At 36.7% G+C, this 24,013-nt stretch overlaps 1 protein-coding gene and 1 pseudogene across 1 annotated transcript; one reads left to right on the top strand and one right to left on the bottom strand.

Annotated features, from left to right (window-relative positions):
• Nucleotides 1-2,794: 2,794 nt before the first annotated feature.
• LOC101718034 (olfactory receptor 5D14-like) lies at nt 2,795-7,895 on the bottom strand. The gene is made up of 2 exons (XM_004875239.3): nt 7,869-7,895; nt 2,795-3,742 (listed from the first exon to the last, which is right to left on the bottom strand). Exons 1-2 carry the CDS (start codon nt 7,893-7,895, stop codon nt 2,795-2,797), a joined length of 975 nt encoding a protein of 324 aa, XP_004875296.2.
• Nucleotides 7,896-13,427: 5,532 nt separating this feature from the next.
• On the top strand, nt 13,428-14,384 carry LOC106008692 (olfactory receptor 1165-like; annotated as a pseudogene).
• Nucleotides 14,385-24,013: the final 9,629 nt, after the last annotated feature.

Below are 24,013 nucleotides of genomic sequence, written 5' to 3'. Positions count from 1 at the left end.
TAACGGTTGGTTTTCAGTGAGCTTCGTTCTGGTCTATAGATTTAGGTACTGTCACTTCATTCATTGATCTTGAAATATCCCACTAACTTTTTGACTAATAACCTTTTAAAATAAATTCTGCAATTCCATTTTAAAAATATTTTATTGGCAGTTCTAAAATCCTGATTTTCCAATTCTATACTTTTTCTGCCTGGATTTCCTCTGAACTTTCTCTTATTATCTGTTGGGTGATGTGAAGATACAATTCATAGAGGAAAGATACATTAAATTCTTGTTTCTTTTGCTTACTCATTTTCAGAACAACCAGTCACTATACCAGTGTATATATAATAATAATGGTTTATTTATTTTGTTTTTAGTATCCAGACTTAAACATATTTGATAGTTTTAAATCAATTACAGTCAATATGCATTTTCCATTATTATTTTCTAACTACAAACCAGTGACAAGCATTTCATATAGCCTGCAATATCTCTTCAAGGCTGTTTGTGGAGGTATGAGTATCACTCTAGCTTTCTGGAAAATTAAAGCTCCCAACATTCACCTTGCGATCTTCTTAATCTGCACCTCAAATCTGACATTTATTCAAGAATTCCTAGTTCTGGATAGGAAAATTTTCTTCTTAGAGAAAATTTGAGGAGTAAGTATTATCATTGCTACTGATTATCATGTTTAGTATACTTATTTTAAGAGGAAAAGCATAACTTCAACCTAAATTTCTAACATGAAAATATTTTAATTACTTTTTCTTACTTTAAATTATTGATCCCTTTCTCATATATTAGAAACTTTAATCAGTAAAGAATTATTGATTTATGGCTATTTATTGTTTCATTCCATTTTTTTCTATCTGTATTAGTATTTTTAAATTTCCCTCTCCTTTCACACATTTATCATAAGAACTATCTCTAAATTTTGTCCTTATTCTCTTGAGAATAAATTGTGAGCACATTGTAACAGTTCATAAACAAGTATTTCTTCTCTTTTCCTTTATGCAGTTGAATATTTCTTTATTTTGACCTATAATTTATGCAGCCACAGGTCTGTTTCTGATATAAATAATGCACATGGATTTTTTACTTCTATTCATTTATTACTTTGTCTTTGGCATAGATGTCCAGACCAGTGCATGCTTTAGGAGTGGTTACGTCGTATGTAACATTGCTAGAGCTTTAGACATCCTCCTATAGGTTAAGCAACTTGTTCCCTTCTTGCTTAAAATTGTGTCCTCTAGCTTCATTTACAGGAGATACCATTAAACTTACGAATCAAGGCCATTCTGACAGATGAGAAATAATAGACCCAGGCATTTTTCATTTGCAATTTTATTTTGAGTCAGGTTAAACAACACTTCATATGAATTCTATTCATATTTTATATACAGACTACTTAATTAAACCTTATATCTTTTTCCATAGGAGTGTCATTGTTCCTCTGTTTTATGTTATATGTGTAGTGATCTTTTTAGTGTTTTCATTTGCCATTTCAATTTGTTTTCCATCATATTAATGAAATTTTTATATTCATGAAATTGACCTTGTAAACTTTGATTTAGAACTGTATTTTGATGTGTGAAATAAAAAGTATAATGTCATCTTATACATATACAGCTAATTTTTTAATAATAGAAACAAAATTCGTTTTAAATTCTTCAGTGTTAGCCTTCTTACCCAAATTTGCTTTGATTTAAAGGTGTTTGACCTCAGATATTTATGTTTAGTCATTTACGAAAATGTTTGAATGTAAATCTTGATATGTGATTCCTCAGTATTCTCAGATAAAATATTTATGATATTCATCTTGTATAATCTAGATCAGCAATCCCTAGAGAGATTTCCAGACCTGAGAATTCTGGAATTGCAAACTTCTGAGTAGTAATATCCAAATGCTATGTAGAAATACTGAAATGACTCTAATCATTGTCCTTTCTGAAAGAGAAAATTAATTTCTATACCTCTCTCATACCAAAATCTCAAGCACTATAGAGAAAGGGCTTAGAGCTGGACATGGTGGCATACACGCCTGTGTAAACCCAGCACTTGTGAGGCTGAGGAAGGAGGATCTCGCTTGCAAACCAGTGTGGGCTACATTCTGAGTTAAAAGCCAGCCACATGGAAAATTTAAAACATTTTTTAAAATTAAAAGGTACTTGGAGTTAAAATCCTTTTTTAGGTCATGCCTGCTGTTTCTCTACTCCTTATGTGTTTTTGTCGTCATTCACCCATAGATGGAATTGTCCTTATCCTGTGTGCTTCTCCACATGAAATGAGTGCTTCATTTGCCAGAATTTCTATCCATTCTATTCACAGTACTCATAGAATGAAGGTGTCTGAAAAGAATGACTTCCCCTTTTATTGTACAGTATATCCACCTGCATGTCCCAGAATGCCACATACTACAGTGGCACTGCACAAATAACTTTTTAAACCAGGTACTTATTCTTACGCAAATTAACAAATCAGGAAAGTACTTTCTATTACAAGTTACCATGATTCTTCAATACCTGCGTCACCATACTTTGGAATCTATTGGAATCTATTGTGCTTTCTACCGTGTGTGTGTGTGTGTGTGTGTGTGTGTGTGTGTGTTACTTCAAAGAAATAGAATGAGCCAAAATCTTATAGAATTCATCCTAGTATTAAATTTCTTTGGCTTTTTCATAGAATTTGCATTTATCAATTCAAACATCACAGTCATTGATTATAAAACCATGCAGCCATCTGCTGTAGCATTTAGGAACCTATAACCTGTTCCCATTGTGTGTTAGGGTTGAAAATGTCTCCTGGGATTGATTCAGTACAAAGGGATTTTTGTGTCTATGACCTTCTGGAAGGCATCCTTTACATTTTTGTTCCTCAGGCTATAGATCAGGGGGTTCAGCATGGGGTTGACCACAGTGTAAAACACAGAGGCCACTTTGACCGTGTGCCTAGAGTTCTTGGAGTTTGGCACACAGTAGAGGGAGAGGATGGTGCCGTGGAAGATGGTGATGGCCGTCAGGTGGGAGGCACAGGTGGAGAAGGCTTTGCGACGCCCACTGGCAGAGGGGACTTTTATCACAGTCACAAAAATGAACACATAGGAGGTGAGGATAATCAGGAGAGTACTCACCTCATTGAAGGTTGCAAAGCCAAGCAGCAGCAGCTGAGGGATGCGTATGTTCGAGGCCGAGACAGCAATGAGGGACGTGTATTCACAGAAAAAGTGGTTGATTACATTAAATCCAGTGAAGCTAAGCTGAAGAGCATAGCAAAGGAGCACCAAGGGGCAAAACATAGCCCAGAAATAAGATCCAGCCACCAGCAGAGCACAGAGCCTCCGTGACATGGCTACCGTGTACAGCAGGGGGTTACAGATGGCCACGAAGCGATCGTAGGCCATGACAGCCAGCAAAAAGGACTCGGCCACCACAGCGGAACAGGACAGGTAGAACTGCCACATGCAGCTCCAGTAGAAGATGCTTTTGTCTTCCATGACCAGGTTGTCAAGCAGCTTGGGAGTCACGATGGAAGAATAGCAAAAGTCAACGAAAGAAAGGTGACTAAGGAAAAGGTACATGGGGGTGTGAAGTCTGGGCTGAATCCAGATGATTGCTATCATCCCGAGGTTCCCTACCACAGTGATGATGTACATGATCAGGAACAGGAGGAAGAGAGGAATCTGAAGGGCTGGGTAATCCGTGAAACCTAGGAGGGTGAAGGTGGTCTCCACACTCAGATTTTTTATGGACATCACTGAAGTCTCTTTCACTGGGGGCATTTCAGAAGAAATTCGTTCCTGTAAAATACAAGAGGTATGGAAGTAAGTGACCATTCCATCATGACTTCCTGTAAGCATAGCAGTCAGAGAACAGATTGAAAATGTCTGTACATAAATACATCAATGAGGGAAGAACCTGTAAAAAATGTGAACTATTTGCTTCAAAGAATAATACATATGCATTTTGTTTATTTAGACAAATCCATTAAATTCATTGAGAAAATGTGTTTCTAGTCTAAGAATTCAGTAAAATAGTACAGGAATGTAAAGGTTTAGCATTTCTATTTCAGCAACTCTTAGTCCAGAAAAGCTACTTCTCTTGTTAAGTATCTTACAAAAGAGTCCCAAGAAGTGTCAGGTAAGAGTTCTCACAAGACTATTTCTCATTCTTTCGAGAAGTCTATACACCGCTTTATTGTGCATATGCACAGAACAGCAAATTTACGCTTTTCTTTGTGAAGTGGTTGTCATGGACCTGAGGCTCAATATTTTCATGAGTGGTAACTTCTTCTTTGACTGTTATTGGGCTCAGAATTGGATAACGCTTACGGGGACTTAACCAAAAAGGAAAATCAAACAGGATCCTGGTTACAGTATCAGGAAAATAACATTTTCATAATTTCACAATAAACTTGGATCAAGTTACATGCTACAGTGAAACAGGCCACCCCTTTCCGTTTTTCTGTAGACTGAATATAACTGGAGCACCAGGGTTGTTATAGCTACATTTATTTCCCCAGGGACTCTAGCTCTGGAGAATCACCTCCAAATTAATCCTTGTGAGCATCAATAGGCAACTAAAGCAAATGTAGGTCTCTTATGCCACCTTTAATGGCTAGAATTTCCTCCAAATTGCACAGAGAATTATAGCATGAAATTAAATTTCAGGCTTTGTTTGCATATGATTAAAATGCTCTCTGTAATTAAAAAAAAAGATAAAACTTAAATGCTGCTTCCAAAATTGAGTCAACCTGGGAATTTTGCGTGGGAGAGAAGATGGATAATTTGGCCTCCTTGGCACACACAGGGAAGATAGAGAGAATGCAAGAAGGAAGCGGCTGACACACTTGCAGGGAAAAGTAAAAACACCTGAGATCCTGTTTTTGACCTGGAGAAATACCATGCAGGGCAGGAGACAGATGGATCCTGTGTAACTCTAATTGCTTGCACCCTATCTGAGTAAATAAAACCAAGGTGTACCAGTCACTCGGGAGTCTCTGGAAGGTAGACAAGAGCCCCGTGGCCCCCACATTTTAACCTGATTCTGTGTCTTTATTTTTCACCCGGTCACCTCTTGGTCATGTTTGAGCTCATGGGCTGATTTCTACAAGTTTGAACATAGCAGATGGCAACCATAGGCAAGCTGCTTCAGCCTATCTACAGAAGCTACCCATGAAGCTGCCCATTTTGAGTAAATCTCAATTCAACAGGGGAATTTATATCCAGTCCAATTTACAACGTAAGCTGCTGCTAGAGCATAAAACTAGGCATATCTCATTGTTTTTGATTTTTAATGGATTTCTGGAAGTTGTTCAGAATGTTGGATAGGCCATTACTGATCAGAGCTTTATTGTTATAAAATTATACAATAACTCCCTCTGTAGATAATTACTCGGGTTTTGAGAAACAGCAGTGAATGCTTGTCCTCAGGGCTCCTATTTGCCATGTAGACTTCATTTTCTGTCATGTGCAAGTATTATCTCTCCTACCCTTCTATAAAATCGGACATCTTCACCCATCAGCTGCACTCCCGTTCTTGAAGACATAAGTAAACCAAATGAGAATGTAGCAAAATGTCCATAGCCCATACCTGTTTTGCTTACTCTCCTCCTTCTCCCAGCCTGGACTGGTGCCCTCATGGGGCATGCCATGTCATAGCTTGTACATGGAAGAAAGGATCGGGGTGTGCTTTTCAGAGTTCCCGTGAGGTGCTGGCACACAAAAGTGCAGGCAATGTGTGTGATCCTTCTTGGACTCACAGCCCTGAAGGTTATCCTTTAATCTCTAACCATGCCTTCAGGGAAGTTTGGGGCTTGTGGTCCTAAAAATCCCTTATCTCTGTATATCCATCTCATATATGCCTTTGGCCAACACCCCCCACAGTTGTATGCCTTAAGTAATAATTAAAAGGTTTTTATTTTACACTTGAAGCAAAGCTTAAGTCATTTTTTTTTTTTTTTTTTGGGTATCAGGGATTGAACTCGGGGCCTTGCACTTGCGAGGCAGGCACTGGAACTGAGCTAAATCCCCGGCCCTAAGTCATTTTTGATTGGTGCCATGAATGCAGGGATTTAGACCAACTTCTGCCAATTTCCTGACGTAATGAGTCTCCTCTAGTCTCGTGCCCTTCATGTGCATAGGGAGCAGCCACAGTGTCTTTAACATAACCACTCTCCTTTTACTAAGGGGAGGTTGATCTAAGTAATAGAGAGTTGTTTTTGTTTTCTCAAAAAAATTAATGTCCCAGAATGAGTACATGCAGATATTTTGGCTTTATTCATGTTTCCTGATTGTCTTTTGCAATGCTTGTGTCCATCTCTACAGCTAATGGGTTATCAATGTGTTAATTCTTGTTCATGTCAACTAGCTTTCTGCCCACATGCCTCTCCAGAGTTTAAATGTTCAGAGAAGTTTTCACAGTTACCGAGGGAGCATCAGATCCTGCCCACCTGCAACTCCAATGTCACCACCATTCTCTCCATAACACATCAACCCTGGAAGCTTAGGCCACATCAGTAAAGTCGGCTCTGTGTCCCGCACATGTTTTTACTGTGGTGAATGTGCAGAATTGTACCATGAGCTGTGAGAAGGTGAGAGAGCAGTGTGGGAGTTGACAGACTTGAATATATTTCAGAATTCAATGAATTTTTAAACTATATTTCCATGAAATTATGTTTAAATCTATTCAAATACCATCTTATGATCATATCCATCCTTTTCCATGAAAAATTAATAATTCGATCCCCCCTCCATACACCCTTACACAAGTTGTGCCCTTTCATAGCAGTAGTGAGTTATTTTAAATGCAGAAAGTAATTTATTTATTTGAAAACTACTAATTTTGATCATTTTGCTAAGTTAGAAATTCTGATTATTTGGTAAGACACTGCTGGGTTAAAAGTAAATAAATGGTTTACATGAAACAAATTAGCAGGTACATGAAAATATTTTTGAAACAACAGAATAGATAATTTGGGGAACCATTTGAACCTCTCCCCATTTCTTCTTTATCTGTCTTCCAATTTCTCCTCATTGGCAAATATAGACTATGAGTTTTTCATAGAAGATAAAACATGCCATATCTAAGCTTGTCTGCCTGGTTTATTTCATTTATACTACTGGTTTCTCTTAGTTCTTTGAAAAGAAAGTTTTGTATTAATATCTGCTTGGCGCTTCTTTGCAAAAGAGAACCCTTTTTGTTGATGTCTTGCACTCTGAGTAACTACTTTGAGAAAATACATACACAGTGTAAAAAAAAAAGCAGTAAATAAACATACTTGTGATATCATGGGATAGGTCCTAAAGATAGATTCCAGCTTGTGTGTATGATGAGGAAAGAATCGCAAGTGTACAACCAGTGGTAAAAGAAAAGAAGCTACATTGATTGAAGACTTCAGACTGTCCTGACTTCTTATCCCGGTCTACTTTGATATTTACCTCTTATCTCCTATTTCAATCCTTTCAGATAAACTCAACTTTTGTATCCTAAACAAGAAACTTTCTTCCTTTATAAAAATAAAAGAAAAATAATTAACAAGTAGACTTTAGGAACCTCAAAGAGTCATTCATTTTTTTCTTTTGTTGTTTCTATCGTTGCTGAGGTACTAAAAATGACAAATTATAGAACTAAGTCATTTTTGCCATTTTTTACATGATTGAGGGTGCCTGAGTCACAGAATTGTATTGGAATTCTTCTCAAACCCAAGAAAATGACATGCAGTCCATAATACATACACAGTCTGGTTCTCTGAATCTAAAAATATTTGCACAGCTTATGAAAATATTTACTTACAGCTATAAGGAAACCACACAGTGAAGATGCTAAGAAATTGGTATCACTACACAAATTCCTTAACTGAAAGTTTCAAGCCATTTTGGAAAAACATACATTATTGCTGTTTAATACACTATGCATACTCTTCTGGAATTGAGATGAAAGAATATTTTTAAACGGTTTAACAATTGCTCAAATTGTAATGAAGCATAGAGACATAGGACAATGTTTACTGATGATCAGTAAGACTAATGGAAACTGAAATTATAGTGAAGGATTTTAGGCAAATGGAGAGCCCTGAATTAAGGCAAGAAGGTTGGTCAAGTTGTCAATGAATTTGGGTAAAAAATCATGCAGGCAGCAATGGGAAATTAGAGAAAAAATGAAATGGACTACTAATGTAATAATAAATGTCCAGTTCTCAACTTTATCAAAAAAGTTCTAGATTTGTAAGCATGAGGGTCACGATTTACCAAAGATTCAGGGGTAAGCTTTTGTATAGGAGGGAATTGAGCTAGAAATGCTAATTTTAAATTTTAGAACTCCCTGCCTCCATCCCAGGCTCCTAGGGCAGAGAGGGTGAGCCAGTCCCAGCACCCAGAAGGAAGCTCCCCACCTCCATCCCAGGCTCCTAGGGCAGAGAAGCTCAGCCGCTCCCAGCACCCAGAAGGAAGCTCCCTCACCGCCATTCCAGGCTCCTAGGGCAGAAAAGGTGAGCCTTGTGGGCACCAGAAGCACCCCCCCCACCGTGGAAATGAGAAGACACATAAACAAGCCTCAAAAACAGACTTCTGTATCACCTACAGCAACCCCAAAGGGAAACGAGATTGAACACTCTGATACTCAATCACCTGGACTCTCTGAACTGGCAACAAAAGAGGATCTGGGAAAAATGAAATCAGAAATAATTACTCAGATAACAGCAAAGATTTTGCTCATGGTGCAAGACATGATTAATAAATCTAGAGAGGACACAGATAAAAAAATAGAGGATCTGAGGAATATGATGAAATCCCAACATAGGAAACAAATGGAATAATAAAACACATATAAACAGATTTCCAAGAGATTAAAAACTCCATTTTAAGTCTGCGCAGCAGAATGAACCAATGTGAGGATAGAATTTCACATATAGAAGATAAGATTGCAATTAGTGAGGAGGAAAAGAAAAATTGCTTTAAAATTGTAAGGGAACATAAGAAATCAATCCAGCAGCTGCTAGATGACGCAAAGAAGAATAACATAAGACTGATTGGACTCAATGAAGAAACAGGAGAGAGTGCAGATGACATAAAAAAACTTCACAGAAGTGATGGCAGAAAACTTCCCAAGGAGGGGGAAAGAACTTGACATACAGATAAGTGAGGCATATAGGACTCCAGCTAGCCTTAATCAATAAAAATTTACACATAGGCATATAATAGTTAGGATTTCAGAAATCCAACAGAAGAACAAAATTCTACAAGCAGTTAGAGAAAAGAAACAAATCACATACAAAAGAAAGCCCATCAGAATCACAGCAGACTTCTCAATGCAAACCCTCAAGGCAAGAAGAGCTTGGAGTGATGTATTTCAAGCCCTAAAGGAAAACAGCCTCCAAACCAGATTGATGTACCCTGAAAAACTATCTTTCAAAATTGATGGAGAAATAAGATACTTTCATGATAAAGAGCACCTCACGAACTTCATGAATACCAAACCAGCACTCCAAAAAATTTTAGACAATACCCTAGGAAAAGACAATGAGGATCACAACCCCAGGAAACCCAGCAGAATGAATCCATTGGGTGTGACAAATTAAATGCAAAGGGGAAGAATCCAACAAAAAGAAAGTCATGACAAGGCTTCTAAAACTTTTAACTTCATCTCCCTAATGAGTGTATAATTCAGTCTTATTTTTGTACTGGTTAGTATTTTTCTGATTCTAGAGTTGCACACCATTCCTTGTGCTATACTGGCTATTTATTATCCTCTTACATCTACATTTTAATTGGGTTGTCTATTAATGAGCTCTAAGAATTATTTATATATTCTGGTCATAGTTTATATGCATTGTAAATATGGTCTGTTTAAGGGCTACTTTTCATTTTAATGATGTCATTTAAAGTTCTAAATTTTGATGGAGTCTCATTTATCAATTTTTTCCTTTTATACATCATGGTTTTTGTATCCTAGGTAGTTCTTGCCTACCCTGAATTCATAAATATTTTCCCTTATAATTTCTTCTTAAAGTTTTATACTTTTAGGCTTTCTTATTTAGGTTCATAGATCCCTTCAAGTTATTTTCATGTGTGGAAAAAAAGGGTTGAGGTTAATTTTTTATATACAGATATCAGGTGTTCTAGTGCCATTTGCTGAAGACACTGTCTCTTCCTCGGCTCTTGAATTGAGTTTATATTCTATAAAATGCTAATGTTAAATAATCTTTCAAAACTCAGTGGACCATATATGTGTGGTTCTATTTCTAGATTCTCTGTTTTAGTCAAATGATCTATATGTCTTTCCTTACACCAACACTGCCTTGATTACTGTAGCTTTAGAAGAAGTTTTAAAATTGGGTGCTAAATATCTTCCAACACTGTTTTTGTTTTTGTTTTTGTTTTTGGCTTTTCTGGGTCCTTTGTACTCCTACATAACTTTTAAATTTCAATATCCAGTTCTTCATTTATAGCAAGTATACACAGACCTGAATTTTTATATATACCTTGTGTTTTCTAATCCTGCTAAATTCAAGTACAAGTTCTAGGGGCTCCTAGAGATTTCTTAGTATTTTCTCTGTAGATGATCATTTCATCTACATATAAAGATTTTGCTTCTGCTGTGCCAATCCTATCCTAGTTGGGTCATTTTATTGCCAGACTATTTTGGTGGGGACTAGGTTTCAAAGTTTAATGGACAGATAAAGAATAAGCATATCTGCCCTTGTTCCCCACCTTAAGGAGAAAGCATTGTATCTTCTCCATTCATACAAGGCGTTCTCGCTGGAAGTATGGTACGTGTCTTTAATTTGTTGAGAAGTGTCTGTTCTACTTCTAGTCTCTGATAGCTTTTACCATGAACAGCTGTAGAATTTGGTCCAATGCTTTTTCTCCAACTAGTGACAGGATCATATGGCTTTTTCTTTTCCTCTGTTAAAATGATGACTTTTGGGGGTGGATCTTCCAATGCTGAACCAACACTGCCATCCCTATAACAAAACCACTTTCTACATACTGCCAGATCTGACTTCTAATAGTTTGTTTTGTTAAACAAATTTCTATCTATGTTCATATTTTTTTCTTCTATTATCTTTATCCAATTTTAGGGTTAGCACAATGATGAGTTCCTAAAATGAGGGGAGAAGAGTTCCTTCTTTTTTCTGCTTTAATTGTTTGATATAATTTATCAGTTAAAATGTTTATGAGCCTGCTGTTGTCATATAGGTAGGTTTTCAAGCTAGGAATATACTTTCTTTAATAGGTACTATTCAAATTTTATATTTCCTCCAGAGTTAGTTTCATTAATTTGTCATCTGAGTAACTTCTTAGAAGTTGTCAAATTTATTTCAAAAAAGATTTTTGTAATATGCTTTCTATATCCTTTTGAATTCTGTAAAATCTGTGGTAATGTCTCCTAGATCTTAATATTGTAATTTTAAAAATGTATAACTGATATTGTGTAACAGGAAGAAAAGTTCTAAAAGAGCAGGAGAATTGAGAGGGGTAGGGGAAGGGAAAAAAGGGAAAGGAAAAAATATGAGAAGAGGAAAAAAATGGAAACAAGGTCTTTGCAAATAGGGAAGGGTGGAGGGGGTGAAGGGAGGGCAAGGGAAGGGGAAAAAAAATAAGAACCAAGAGATTCATGTAATGGTACAAGATCTCAATGATGAATGTAACTGTATTCTATACCTAAAATGTACCAATAAAGCTAATGGGGAAAAAATTAATTAATTAATTAATTAAAAATTTGAAAAATAAATAAATTTTAGCTGATATATATATATACCCATTGCAAGAAAGTGCAATTTCCTGCAATCATTTTATCTTGGCCTGGATAGATTTTCCTGAGATAGTGAGTGTAATTTTTACTATAATCATCAGTTCAAGATGGTCAATATCTTATAAAAATATGGAGTAGAATACCTAAAATATGATTTAACCAGTGTGAGAAAGTAGATGACAGAGAGAGAGAGAGAGAGAGAGAGAGAGAGAGAGAGAGAGAATGGTTATTCAGGATGAAGTAAGGCTAAATAAAACATTATTTGAAAAATCTATATTGTGAAAGAAAGTGAGTCAAAAAAATAAAAAATAAAAAAAATAATAATAATAAAATAGAAAGTGAGTCAGTCTTTTTATTTTTCTTTGAAACAAAACAAGAAACACTACAATTAAGAACCAAATGATAAAAAGTCAACACTAATAAAGGACACCTTAAAATACATGTTTAAATATACAATTGAATACTATGATTAGTGTTGCTTCTTTCAGTGATAAGTTTCAAAAAGAAAGCTTTTAGATGTGAGAAAAGGAGGTCTAAGGTGTAAAACACTGGTTGTACAATTATTGCTCATGAAAATGAAACACAAGACATAAAACCATTGAGGAATTCTCTGCTTTTAAGTTGTGCCATTTCTTTATTGGTCTTATTCACCAGCTCTTCAGAAAGATAATTTAGTTTCACCGAGGATGTTTGCTCTTACTACCTCAGGAATTCTGTCTCTAAGTCAACCTGCAGGACTTTTAATGACACAGGTCAGCGGGCTTCCATTCAGTAGCAGCAGATGTGACCTTAGAAATCTGAACTGGCCCAGTGTGTCACAATAGAAATAACATGGGTGCCTGAACACAAGTGCAGTGTGAAGATTGGTGTCTGGATTTAGGAGGGGCAGATTTCATGAGCAGACTGCAAGTTCAAGCCCAGCCTGGACACTCTGGAGACGGAGTGAGACCCTGTGTCAAATTAGGTAGTTAAACATAAGATGTGACTCAAGACAAAATTTTAGGTCCAAACTTCACTGTTGAGAACATTTGTCTCCAAAATGTTCCTCAGCATATAACATCATATGATTTCAAGTCTATGAACATTAAACATAATGATATAGGGGGATGTAATTTTAACAACACAATATTAAGTCAAATTTTTGATGAGACTAGTTAAAAGTTCTCTTTAAGGGGATGTTTGAGACCTTGATAATATGGTGTACATTAGAATAGGTAAAATTCCAATGAATCAATAAAGAACATTATGCTTGACAATACATACTTCCCACCCGGAGTTTTTATAATTTTATGTTTATTTGCAAATTAAAAGTATTTAATATTCTCAAGGACACCTCTGACATGATCATATGACTACTATGACCTGGGCAATAACTGTCTGATTTGCTGTCTCCATTTCTGTCATATATTTTACTAGGAGGTACTCTGTATCAGATATACTTATATATAATTGACACATATTAGCAGTATTAACAAGCACTACTGTTTTATTCCAGATAAGAAAAGCCCAGAGAACTGAAGGACACAGTTAATTGTACTTACGGGTCGGCAAGTGGCTACGCAAGAGTCTAGAGTGAACCAGAACACAAGTGACTAGAAAGTAAGCATCTCTGTGGATTCTATTGAGCCCTGCCTGAGTTCTTCCACATAACAAGGTGCAACATCATCTTCATTCTTCCTTAGTAAATGCAGAGTCATGGCACATGAACAGGGAAATCAGAGCTCTGTGCCCTTGTTCTTCCTGGTGGGGTTCTCAGATTACTCCAGCTCCAGGCGCCCTCTTCCTGGTGTCCCTGACTATCTACAAGGTCACTCTGCTGGGGAACTCAGCATAATTGTGGTCAGGAAACTCAATCCCAAACTTCACATGCCCATGTACTTTTTCCTTAGCCATCTTTCCTTTTCTGATACTTGTTATTCCAGTGTGTTTACACCCAAACTCTTAGAGATCCTGGTTGTGGAGGAGAGAACAATCCCCTTCAGAGAGTGCAGGCCACAGGTTTTTTTTTGGCCATGCCTCTGTGATCGCGGAGATGCTCATGTTGGCAGTGATGGCCTCTGACCGGTTCATGGCTGTCTGTAACCCCCTGCTCTACACAGTGGCGATGTTTCCTAAGCTCTGTGCTCTCGAGGTGGCAGGAACTTACACGTAGGGTGCACTCTGCTCCATGACAATCACGTATTCCCTTGTGCAGCTGTCCTACTGCGAGTCTAGCATCATCAACCACTTCAGCTGTGAGTACTCCGCTGTCCTGGCTGTGTCTGGCTCCGACCCCTCCTTCAGCCAGATGATGTGTTTAATAATTTCTATACTGAATGAGGCCTACAGCCTCCTGATCACCCTCGCCTCCTATGTGGTCATCGTGGTGACTATCATCAGGATGCCCTCCAAGGGTGGACTTCAAAAAGCCTTCTCCACTTGCACCTCCTACCTGACCACCATCAGCATCTTCCATGGCATCCTCCTCCTCCTCTACTTTGTGCCCAACTCCCAGAGCTCCTGGCTGCTGGTCAAAGTGTTCAGTGCCCTGTATACAGTCCTGGTCCCCATGCTGAACCCCCTCATTACAGTCCCAGGAATGAGGATGTGAAAGACACAGTCAGGAAGATAATCATATCCAAGTTGTATCCTCACTCAATACAATTCAAATAAATAAACATTTATGTCTTAATTATATCCATGTTTAATAAATATTTATGATACTTTAGTTTTGAAGTCATATATGACTATACTTTCAATCACAATTAAACAAAAGCTGTTTAATGTTGGCAATGTCTTACAGTGTTTTCTGGTTTAATCCAAATACACTACTTGCCTATGCACTTTATCTGAAGAGGTTTCCCAGTGGGAAATATGGAGGTCAGAATGAGGAGGCACCAATCTAAATTGAGAACCAAGGACTTGGGTTATGATGGCTTAAGTTGTGCTTAATAAATTAATGCAGACACATAGGAGTGGAGCCTTCCTGGACCCAGACTTAGCTCCTCATGTCTCACATCTTTACTTGCCATTTCTATAAAGGACAACTTTCTCTTTCTCCAAACCTGTTTTTAGTAAATTGAAAAGCCTGAGTTTATATCTCGAAGAATATAGTCTGACTTTAAACAAATAGAAGTGAAAATATTAGCTACTGTCTATATATTTTACTGTTTTTGTTTTTTGAGCCTGAATGTAATGCATTGCTTGCAGTCCCATAAAATATGCTAAGATAATGTTGATATCAAGAAAAAAGTTCAATTTAATTCTAATACTCCATTCATTACTGAGACATGCATGACCAAAGTTATTAAAGTTTACATTAGCTCACAGACTCATATAGTAATCATATCTTTCACACAAATTTCTTATCAGTGATGCCATCTATATCCACTCACTTACTGAACAAAGGAGAAGAAATGATTTATTTTACCCTAACTTCTTACAGAATTTGGAAATTTCATTGTCTCCTGTTGCTAACTGAAAAAAAAAAAGATTCCTTTCTCACCTTATTGGTTTTAAATGCCAACTTTATGACATAAGTCCCCATATAGATATTCATCATCTTTGCTCCTACGAACCCCTACACTTCAGCTAAGGCAGTGCCACTTCAGGCTGTGCAGTCTAGGAAAGTTTTGCTTAGTAACACACTTCTGTCAGCATGGATCTCCTCAAATAGCATTTATCATCTTTATATTCTTTGGCCCTCTAGTCTGTGGAAATGTCACAAAACAAATAGGCCAAGTGAAAATGTTTGAGGTCTCACACCCCAAAACCTAAGAACTGACGTACTTGTTCTTCACCTAGCGAAACCCTGACCATGTAACAGGGCTGAGGTCCTCATCCACAAGTGAAGAACTACACCTTTCCAAAGCGAGGTGTGCATGGGTTACAGGTGTAAGCAGATGGGGAGGACGTGGACCCCATTGCTCATTGCAGCTCACACAGGTTCACAACGCTGTTGTTTTTCACTCAAGTATTGCTGCTGCCATGTAGTATTCTTATTATATTTTAAAAATAAATCTTGTTATCAATTAGAAATTCTTATAGCATCATTTTCTGTCCTTCCTCATGTTGATCCATTGCCCCTAAATTTTAATAACATTTTTCAGATTTATTTTGTTCATTTTACTGTGTGTCTTTGAACTGTAACTCTGTCATGGACCAGAAAACTTACCTGTTCTGTCCTCTGGGGATCTGGGAGCTGTGGCTCTGTCATTTCTGTTATATCTGTGTATATCCATCCATTCTCTGCACATGATTCTGAAACTATGGTGAAAATGTATGTGCTGATTTTTATTTTAATAATGTCTGTATTATTTTGACTTTGATGTTTGATTTTTTCAGTCACTATTATGGGTATTATAAGTTTGTTTTCAGAGACAGGAAGAGATGATAAAATTTATATATGGGGGTTGGGAAATATTCAATGAAAAATCTACATTTTGTACTTCATCAATGAGAGGATGGATAAATAACATGTGGGTGTAGTTTTTGATAGATATACATAAACTAATGCAAAATAAACATCAAATGTTAATACTACTATATTTTTTGCAGGAATATTTTCATTTACTTTTTACTACATTGAATTCTCAACATTGGTCTTTTTTAATGTTCCTGTTTCTGATACAATAAAAATAGAATATATTACTAAAAATTTAGTAAAAGTATCATGAGCTGTTACAGTAACTCTTCTGTAAATATCTAATTTTTAAAAGGAGAAATAGGACACCTTAGCAATGTTGGGAGTCATGCAGAATGTGCTGAATCAGCCTGCTGCAGACAGGCAGGTCTGCGGATGAAGTGGCAACGTCGTGAGTCATGCGGAACATGCCAAATCAGCCCGCACCCCAGCAGCAATCCACTGGACACCCCCCACCCCCATCCCACTCCTCTGTACAGCCACCTGGTTCCACACTACAAAGATGCAGACACCGGACCACCAGAACACTGTACTGGGTAAGCTGGAGTCATCTTCACCTCCCATCAGGATTGGGACTATCATCAGGGGAAGGGCAGCCGGAACCTGCAGTACAACTCTGCAGAGTTCAACCCTACAGGAGGACAGGGAGGTCAACGTGGGACTTGGAGCCAGAAATCTGCCTGAATCTCATGGGTCTGTGACTAGCTTGCTGAGACTCATTGACTTATATCTGCACACTGCAATCCACGTTGTTGTGACCGCAGAGACATACCCTGAAAGATGCCCTTCATCTTCATGGTTATTCTTTATTCCCAAAATTAGTATTATTAGTTTGTTTTCTTTCTCTTTTCTTTTCTTTTGCTCCTCTTATCTTTAATTTTTTCCCCTACTCTTTGCAAATATTTGTTTTTCTCTCCTTTTTTTCTTTGTTTTTCTTCTTTCTTCTCTCTTCCCTTTCTCTCTCTCTTACACTCTCTTTCTCTCCAACATTGTTCATCTTCCCTTTTTGTCCCTGTTTTGGTCCTCATTTGGAGTTCTTCTTTATTTTCCTATTATTCTCGTTTTCCTTCTCACCTGTGTCCTCTGACCACACTGCTAACCTTCCCCATCCTTCCTCCCATATATCCCTCCCTCCCCAACCCCTTCTAACTCCCCATCCCAAAGGGTAAAGTTGTTATATTGAGGAGTTTATTCACTATATGTTGGATTGGTCCTCGATCTTCATTTAATTCACACAGATAAAGGTGATAGATTAATAACTACCACAAAATGTCATTTTTGAAGATGTACTTGATGCAATGGTGTTGCAGATTGTATCATTTGGGCTAAGATGTTAGTATTGATCTAGTCAGTGAACCTTCATAGTATAAGGAAAATGAGATAGACTCAGAGTCATTAGAGATTCAAAACTTAAAGACCAGCTATATCTGGAAGACACCTCTGAGAAGCAATCATTCCATAAGGGTTCTAATTACAAGCAACAAAGATATCTACAATAAGCAATTTCAAACTATCAACCCAGGAGTTAAACCAAGGACAGTACCAAAAACAAAAATAAGAAGACATTTAAGCAAGGCACAATCTCAGACTTCCACTCCACCAAGGGTAAATCCTGGGGGAAATGAGATGGAAAAGTCCCATAACCAACCACCTGGATACCCTGAACTGATAGCACAGGAAGTAACAAAACAGATGAATGAGGCTCTAGAAAAATTCAAAGCAGAAATAATCTCCCAGATATCTACAAAGATGGTGAGCAGAGTGAAAGACATGATTAGAGGATCTAGAACAGAAACAAAAAAATAGATGAGCTCAGAAACATGCTGGAAGCCATGAATACCCAGCATAAGAAAGAAATGGAAATCATGATCACCCAACATAAGAAAGAAATGGAATCCATGAAACAGATTCAAACAGCTATTCATGAGATCAAAAACTCCATTGAAAGTATCCACAGCAGATTAAGGGAATCCGAAGATAGAATATCAGATATAGAAGACAGGATCGTGGTTAGAGACCATGAAAATAAAGATTTCTAAAAAATAGTAAGGGACCATGAGATATCAATTCAACAACTGGTAGACAATGCAAAGAAGACTAACATAAGACTGATAGGAGTCCATGAAAAAACAGGAGAAAGCACAATTAACATAAAAAAACTGTTCACAGAAGTAATAGTAGAAAACTTCCCAGACAGAGGTAGAGAATTCGACATACTGATAAGTGAGGCATATAGAACTCCAACTAGCCATGATCAAAAATATATAATAGTCAAGATCCCAGAAACACAACAGAAAAACAAAATCCTACAAACAGTTAGAGAAAAGAAACAAATCACCTACAAAGGAAAGCCCATCAGAATCACAGCAGACTTCTCAACACAAACCCTCAAATCAAGGAGAGCATGGAGTGAAGTATTTCAAGCCCTAAAAGAAAATAAATTCCAACCTAGACTGTTGTATCCTACAAAATTATCTTTCAAAATCGATGGGGAAATTAGATACTTCCACGACAAAGAACACCTGAGAAATTTCATGAACACCAAACCAGCACTACAAGCAATTCTAAACAATATCCTAGAAAAAAGCAATGAAGGTCACAACTCCATGAGGCCCAACAGAAGGAAGCCACCAGGCAAGGTAAGACACTAAAGGGAAAGGAGGAAAAATAAGAAATAAAAGAGCCAACAAAAGTAAACCATCATGACAAGGATAAATCAATATCTATCAATCATAACACTCAATGTTAATGGACTCAATTCACCAATCAAAAGAAATAGACTGACAGAATGGATTAAAAAGGAAAACGCAACAATATGCTCTTACAGGAAACACACCTAACTCAAAAAGAAACTCATAGACTGAAAGTAAAAGGATGGAAAAGAGTTCTCCATGCCACAGGAACCCAGAAGAAAGCAGAGGTAGCAATCTTATTTGCAGACAAAGTAGATTTCAATCCAAAATGAATTAAGAGAGACAAAGATGGTCACTACATCCCTGTGAAGGGAACAATCCAAGAGGAAGAGATGACAATCCTAAATATATATGCACCAAATACAAATGCCCCCAACTATACAAAATAAATGTTAATAGACATGAAAAACCAAATAAACACTAACACAATTGTAGTGGAGGACCTCAATACCCCACTATCACAAATAGACAGATCATCTAGACAAAAAGTTAACAAGGAAATTCTAGAACTGAACCAAGCTATTGAACAAATGGACTTAATATATGTTTACAGAGTTTTCCACCCCACAAAATCAGAATATACATTCTTTTCGGCTACACACAGGTAATTCTCCAGAATAGACCACATGCTAGCTCATAGGACATGTCTAAGTAAATGTAAAAGAATTGAAGTTACCCCCTGTATATTATCAGACCATAGTGCAATAAAACTGGAGATCAATAACATAAAAAACCACAAAACCCCAACAAACACATGGAAACTGAATAACACCCACTTGAACAAAAGGGTCACAGAAGTAATTAAAGATGAAATTAAACAGTTTCTACAAGTAAATGAAAATGTCAGTACAACATACAGGAATCTATGGGACACAATTGAAGCAGTTCTATGTGAGAAATTCATAGCAGTGAATGCCCATATTAGGAAGACAGACAAAACTCAGATGAATAACCTAATACACAACCTCAAGCTCCTAGAAAAAGAAGAGCATAACAAACCCAAAGCTCATACAAGAGAGGAAATTATAAAGATTAGGGCAGAAATCAATGCAATGGAGACCAAGAGAACAATACAAAAAATCAATGAATTGAAGAGGTTGTTTTTTGGAAGAATAAATAAAATCGATAAACCTTTAGCCAAGCTTATCCAAAAAAGGAAAGAAAAGGCACAAATACATGCAATTAAGAATGAAAAAGGTGAAGTCACTACAGATTCAACAGAAATCCAGAGGATCATCAATACTTACTTCAAGAACCTCTACTCCAATAAGATGGAAAACACAGAAGAAATGGGCAGATTCCTAGATACATACGAATTGCCAAAGTTAAATGAAGAAGATATTGAAATTCTAAACACCTCAATTACAATGAGTGAAATTGAAAATGTAATAAAATATTTACCAACAAAGAAAAGCCCAGGTCCAGAAGGCGTCACTGCTGAATTTTACAAGACATTTAAAGAAGGACTATTGCCATTACTCTTTTAACTCATCAAGGAAATTGAAAGAGAAGCAAGACTTCCAAATTCATTCCTGGAAGCAAGTGTGACTTTGATTCTAAAACCAGGGAAAGACCCAACCCAAAAAGAGAACTACAGGCCAATCTCCCAATGAACATAGATGCAAAAATCCTCAACAAGATCCTAGCAAACAGAACACAGAGGGTCATCAAGAAAATTATATACCCTGACCAAGTCAGATTTATCCCAGGGATCCAAGGATGGTTCAACATTCATAAATCAATAAAAGTAATACACTATATTAACAGAGGGACAAAACCATATGATCATCTCAATAGATGCAGAAAAATCATTCGACAAAATCCAGCACCCGTTCATGATAAAAACCCTACAGAAAATTGGAATAGCAGGTCTTTATCTTAACCTGATTAAGGCTATCTATGAAAAACCAACAGCCAACATCATATTAAATGGTCAAAAACTGAAAACTTTCACGCTAAAATCAGGAACAAGACAAGGATGCCCACTATCACCACTCCTATTCAATATAGTTCTGGAAACATTAGCCACAGCAATTAGAAAAGAGAAAGAAATAAAAGGAATAAAGATAGGAAGGGAAGAAGTTAAACTGTCATTATTTGCTGATGATATGATACTTTACATAGAAGACCCAAAAAACTCTGCCAAAAGACTTCTAGACTTAATTGACAGATTCAGTAGAGTAGCTGGATACAAGGTCAACACTCAAAAAACAATAGCCTTCTTGTACAAAAATAACAGACTCACTGAGAGAGAAATTAGGGAAACAATTCCTTTTACAATAGCATCCAAAAAAATGAAATATCTAGGAATCAATCTAACAAAGGAAGCAAAAGACCTCTACACTGAAAACTATAGCACTCTGAAAAAAGAGATGGAAGAGGATACAAGACAATAGAAAGACATCCCTTGCTCCTGGGTAGGAAGAACCAATATAGTGAAAATGGCCGTACTTCCAAAACTACTATATAGATTTAATGTAATGCCAATTGAAATTCCAACAATATACTTCACAGAACTAGAGAAAACAATCCAAAAATTCATTTGGAACCATAAGAGACCTAGAATAGCTAAAGCAATTCTAAGCAGCAGAGACATGGCTGGGGGTATCACAATCCCAAACTTGAAACTATACTAAAAAGCTACTGTGATAAAATCAGCATGATACTGGCACAGGAACCTACCTGAGGATCAGTGGAATAGATTAGAAGATGTAGAAACAACCCCAGACATACTCAGCTACCTCATCTTTGACAAAGGAGCCAACCACCCTCATTGGAGGAAAGATAGCCTATTTAATAAATGGTGTTGGAAAAACTGGATTTCAACCTGCCAAAGATTAAAACTAGACCCATACCTATCACCATGCACTAAACTAAGATCAAAGTGGATTAAAGATATTCATATTAAGACAGAAACACTAAACTTGCTGGAAGTTAGGTAGAACTCTTGAAGACATTGGCATAGGAAAAGACTTCATGAACAAAACCTCAGCAGCATGGGAACTAGCAGAAAGAATCAACAACTGGGATCTCATCTTATTAAAAAGCTTCTGCACTGCAAAAGAAACCACTAACAGAGCTAACAGACAACCTACAATATGGGAAAAAACTTTTAGCAGCTGTACCTCAAAGGACTACTATCTAGAATATACAAAGAATTGAAAAAAATCAAACCCCCAAAATTCAAAGACCCAATTCAAAAATGGGCATCTGAAATGAACAGACATTTCTCAGACAAGGAAGTAAAAACAGCAAACAAATTTAAGGAAAAATGTTCAACATCACTAGTCATTCAAGAGATGCAGATGAAAACAACCCTGAGATTCCACCTCACCTCAGAAAGAATGGCTGCTATCAAGAAATCAACCAATAACAAATGCTGGTGAGGTTGTGGGGAGAAAGGAACCCTTCTCCATTGTTGGTGGGAGTGCACACTGGTGCATCCACTGTGGAAGTCAGTATGGAGATACCTCAAAGAACTAGGACTAGAGGTCCCATTTGACCCAGCTATTCCCCTGCTGGGTATCTTCCCAAAAGAATTAAAAGAATCATACCACAGTGATATATGTGCACCCATGTTCATAGCGGCACAGTTTGTAATAGCTAAATCTTGGAAACAGCCCAAGTGCCCATCAACTGGAAACTGGATAAAGAAAATGTGGGGTTTTTTATAAAATAGAGTACTACTCAGCCATAAAGAACAAAAAACTAGAGTCATTTATAGCTAAATGGATGCATATTGAGGCCATAGTTTTAAGTGAAATAAATAGGACACACATGTGTAAATACCAAATAGTTTCACTGGTGTGAGAAACTGATAGTGTAAACAAGGGTTAAAATGATTAAAATGAATTATTGATTATTTGAAATAGGAAAAAAGGTCCAAAGACGAAGGAGTAAAGGGAGGGGAAGGGGAAAGGAAAAGAGGGAAAGGAAAAACTATAAGAAAAGAAAAAAAATGGAAATGAAATCTATGTAAATAGGGAAGGGTGGAGGGGGTGAAGTGTGCACAGGTAATGGGAAAAAAAAATAATAACCAAGATATATCATGTACAGGTACAAACACCCAATGATAAATGTAAATGAATTGTATACCTAAAATGTACCAATAAAAGAACTAAAAAAAAATAAAAATTAAAAAAATTTTAAAAAGGAGAAATAATAGCATGTGTTTATATTTGATAATAATGTCAAAGATTACTTTGCATATTTTTTCCAAATTTTGTATTTGAAACATATATTTTATTATAATTATAATATTAAATTAATACATAATGTATCTTCAAGGTTAAAAATTATTTTGTCTACAGAAATTAGTTAATTATAAGGCTCCTACTAATATTTATTACATGCTTAGTGCATAAAAGAGTTGAATGATCTTATTTGTGTGAATCATATTGCCAAATTTGAAAAAAGTGGCATTTTGCTAACAGGAAAATTGCAAGTCAATATTTAAACAATATCAAGCCCTGTGGCTTTTGGTATTATGTGCATTGGGTAATTCCCACCAAGAAGTCATCAGTAGACTACTAAAAAAGTAAAATAAAACAAAATCCTAATGAGAGCGTCAAACACCTACAGCAAGTATCAGCAGTCTCTTGGAGCAAAGTGGTCCTGGGGACCACTTTTAGGGATAAAAGTAGGATAATTCCTGAAAGTTAAAATAGATGACTAGAAACATGGATCCCGTCCTCAAAAGCTTAACATTCCACACTTTGTGACTGAGGTCCAGATGAGAGATCTTGACTCACGCGGTTTACTTTTTAACAAACAGTTTTGAAAATAACCCAGATATCTAAATGTGTAATTCGAAAAAGGGAGGCTTTGACCTGTTCTTTGCCTTCTGAATGATGGCTGTGTTAACAGGGGTCACATCCTCAGTTAACATTTTAGTTGCCTTCAATAGTTTTGCAAATGGGAAGGGAGATAAGGTAGGGGTGGGGGAAAGGGAAGAGATTTAAAACATTAAGATGTGTTATGCTTGTGTAGCAACTTCCCATGAGGAAGATGATCATTATGCACTACGAACATGTACTGATAAAAAATAAAACTTGAAAAATATTCCCAAGACAACAAAAAAATAATTTCACACTGACTATGTCAGTTGTCAACTTTGCTGCATTTTTTCTGAGATTCATATTATTATGCTTATGTAATGGAGAAGTAGCAATCAGATACAGGTTATA

This window comes from Heterocephalus glaber, unplaced genomic scaffold (genome assembly GCF_053883595.1).
Source record: "Heterocephalus glaber isolate CG9 unplaced genomic scaffold, H.glaber_assembly_v1.0 deba00001805, whole genome shotgun sequence".
NCBI classification, from domain to species: domain Eukaryota; kingdom Metazoa; phylum Chordata; class Mammalia; order Rodentia; family Bathyergidae; genus Heterocephalus; species Heterocephalus glaber.
The sequence above is the reverse complement of the archived record's forward strand: the minus strand, read 5'-3'. Positions and strand labels throughout refer to the sequence as shown.

What these genes read in the sequence shown, in the direction of transcription:
- LOC101718034 (XM_004875239.3), bottom strand. Translation starts at nt 7,895, where the DNA reads ATGCATAGTGTATTAAACAGCAATAAT. An exon ending in GTGTATTAAACAGCAATAAT is followed by an intron (nt 3,743 to 7,868) that starts GTATGTTTTTCC and finishes CCAGTGAAAGAG; the next exon opens with ACTTCAGTGATGTCCATAAA.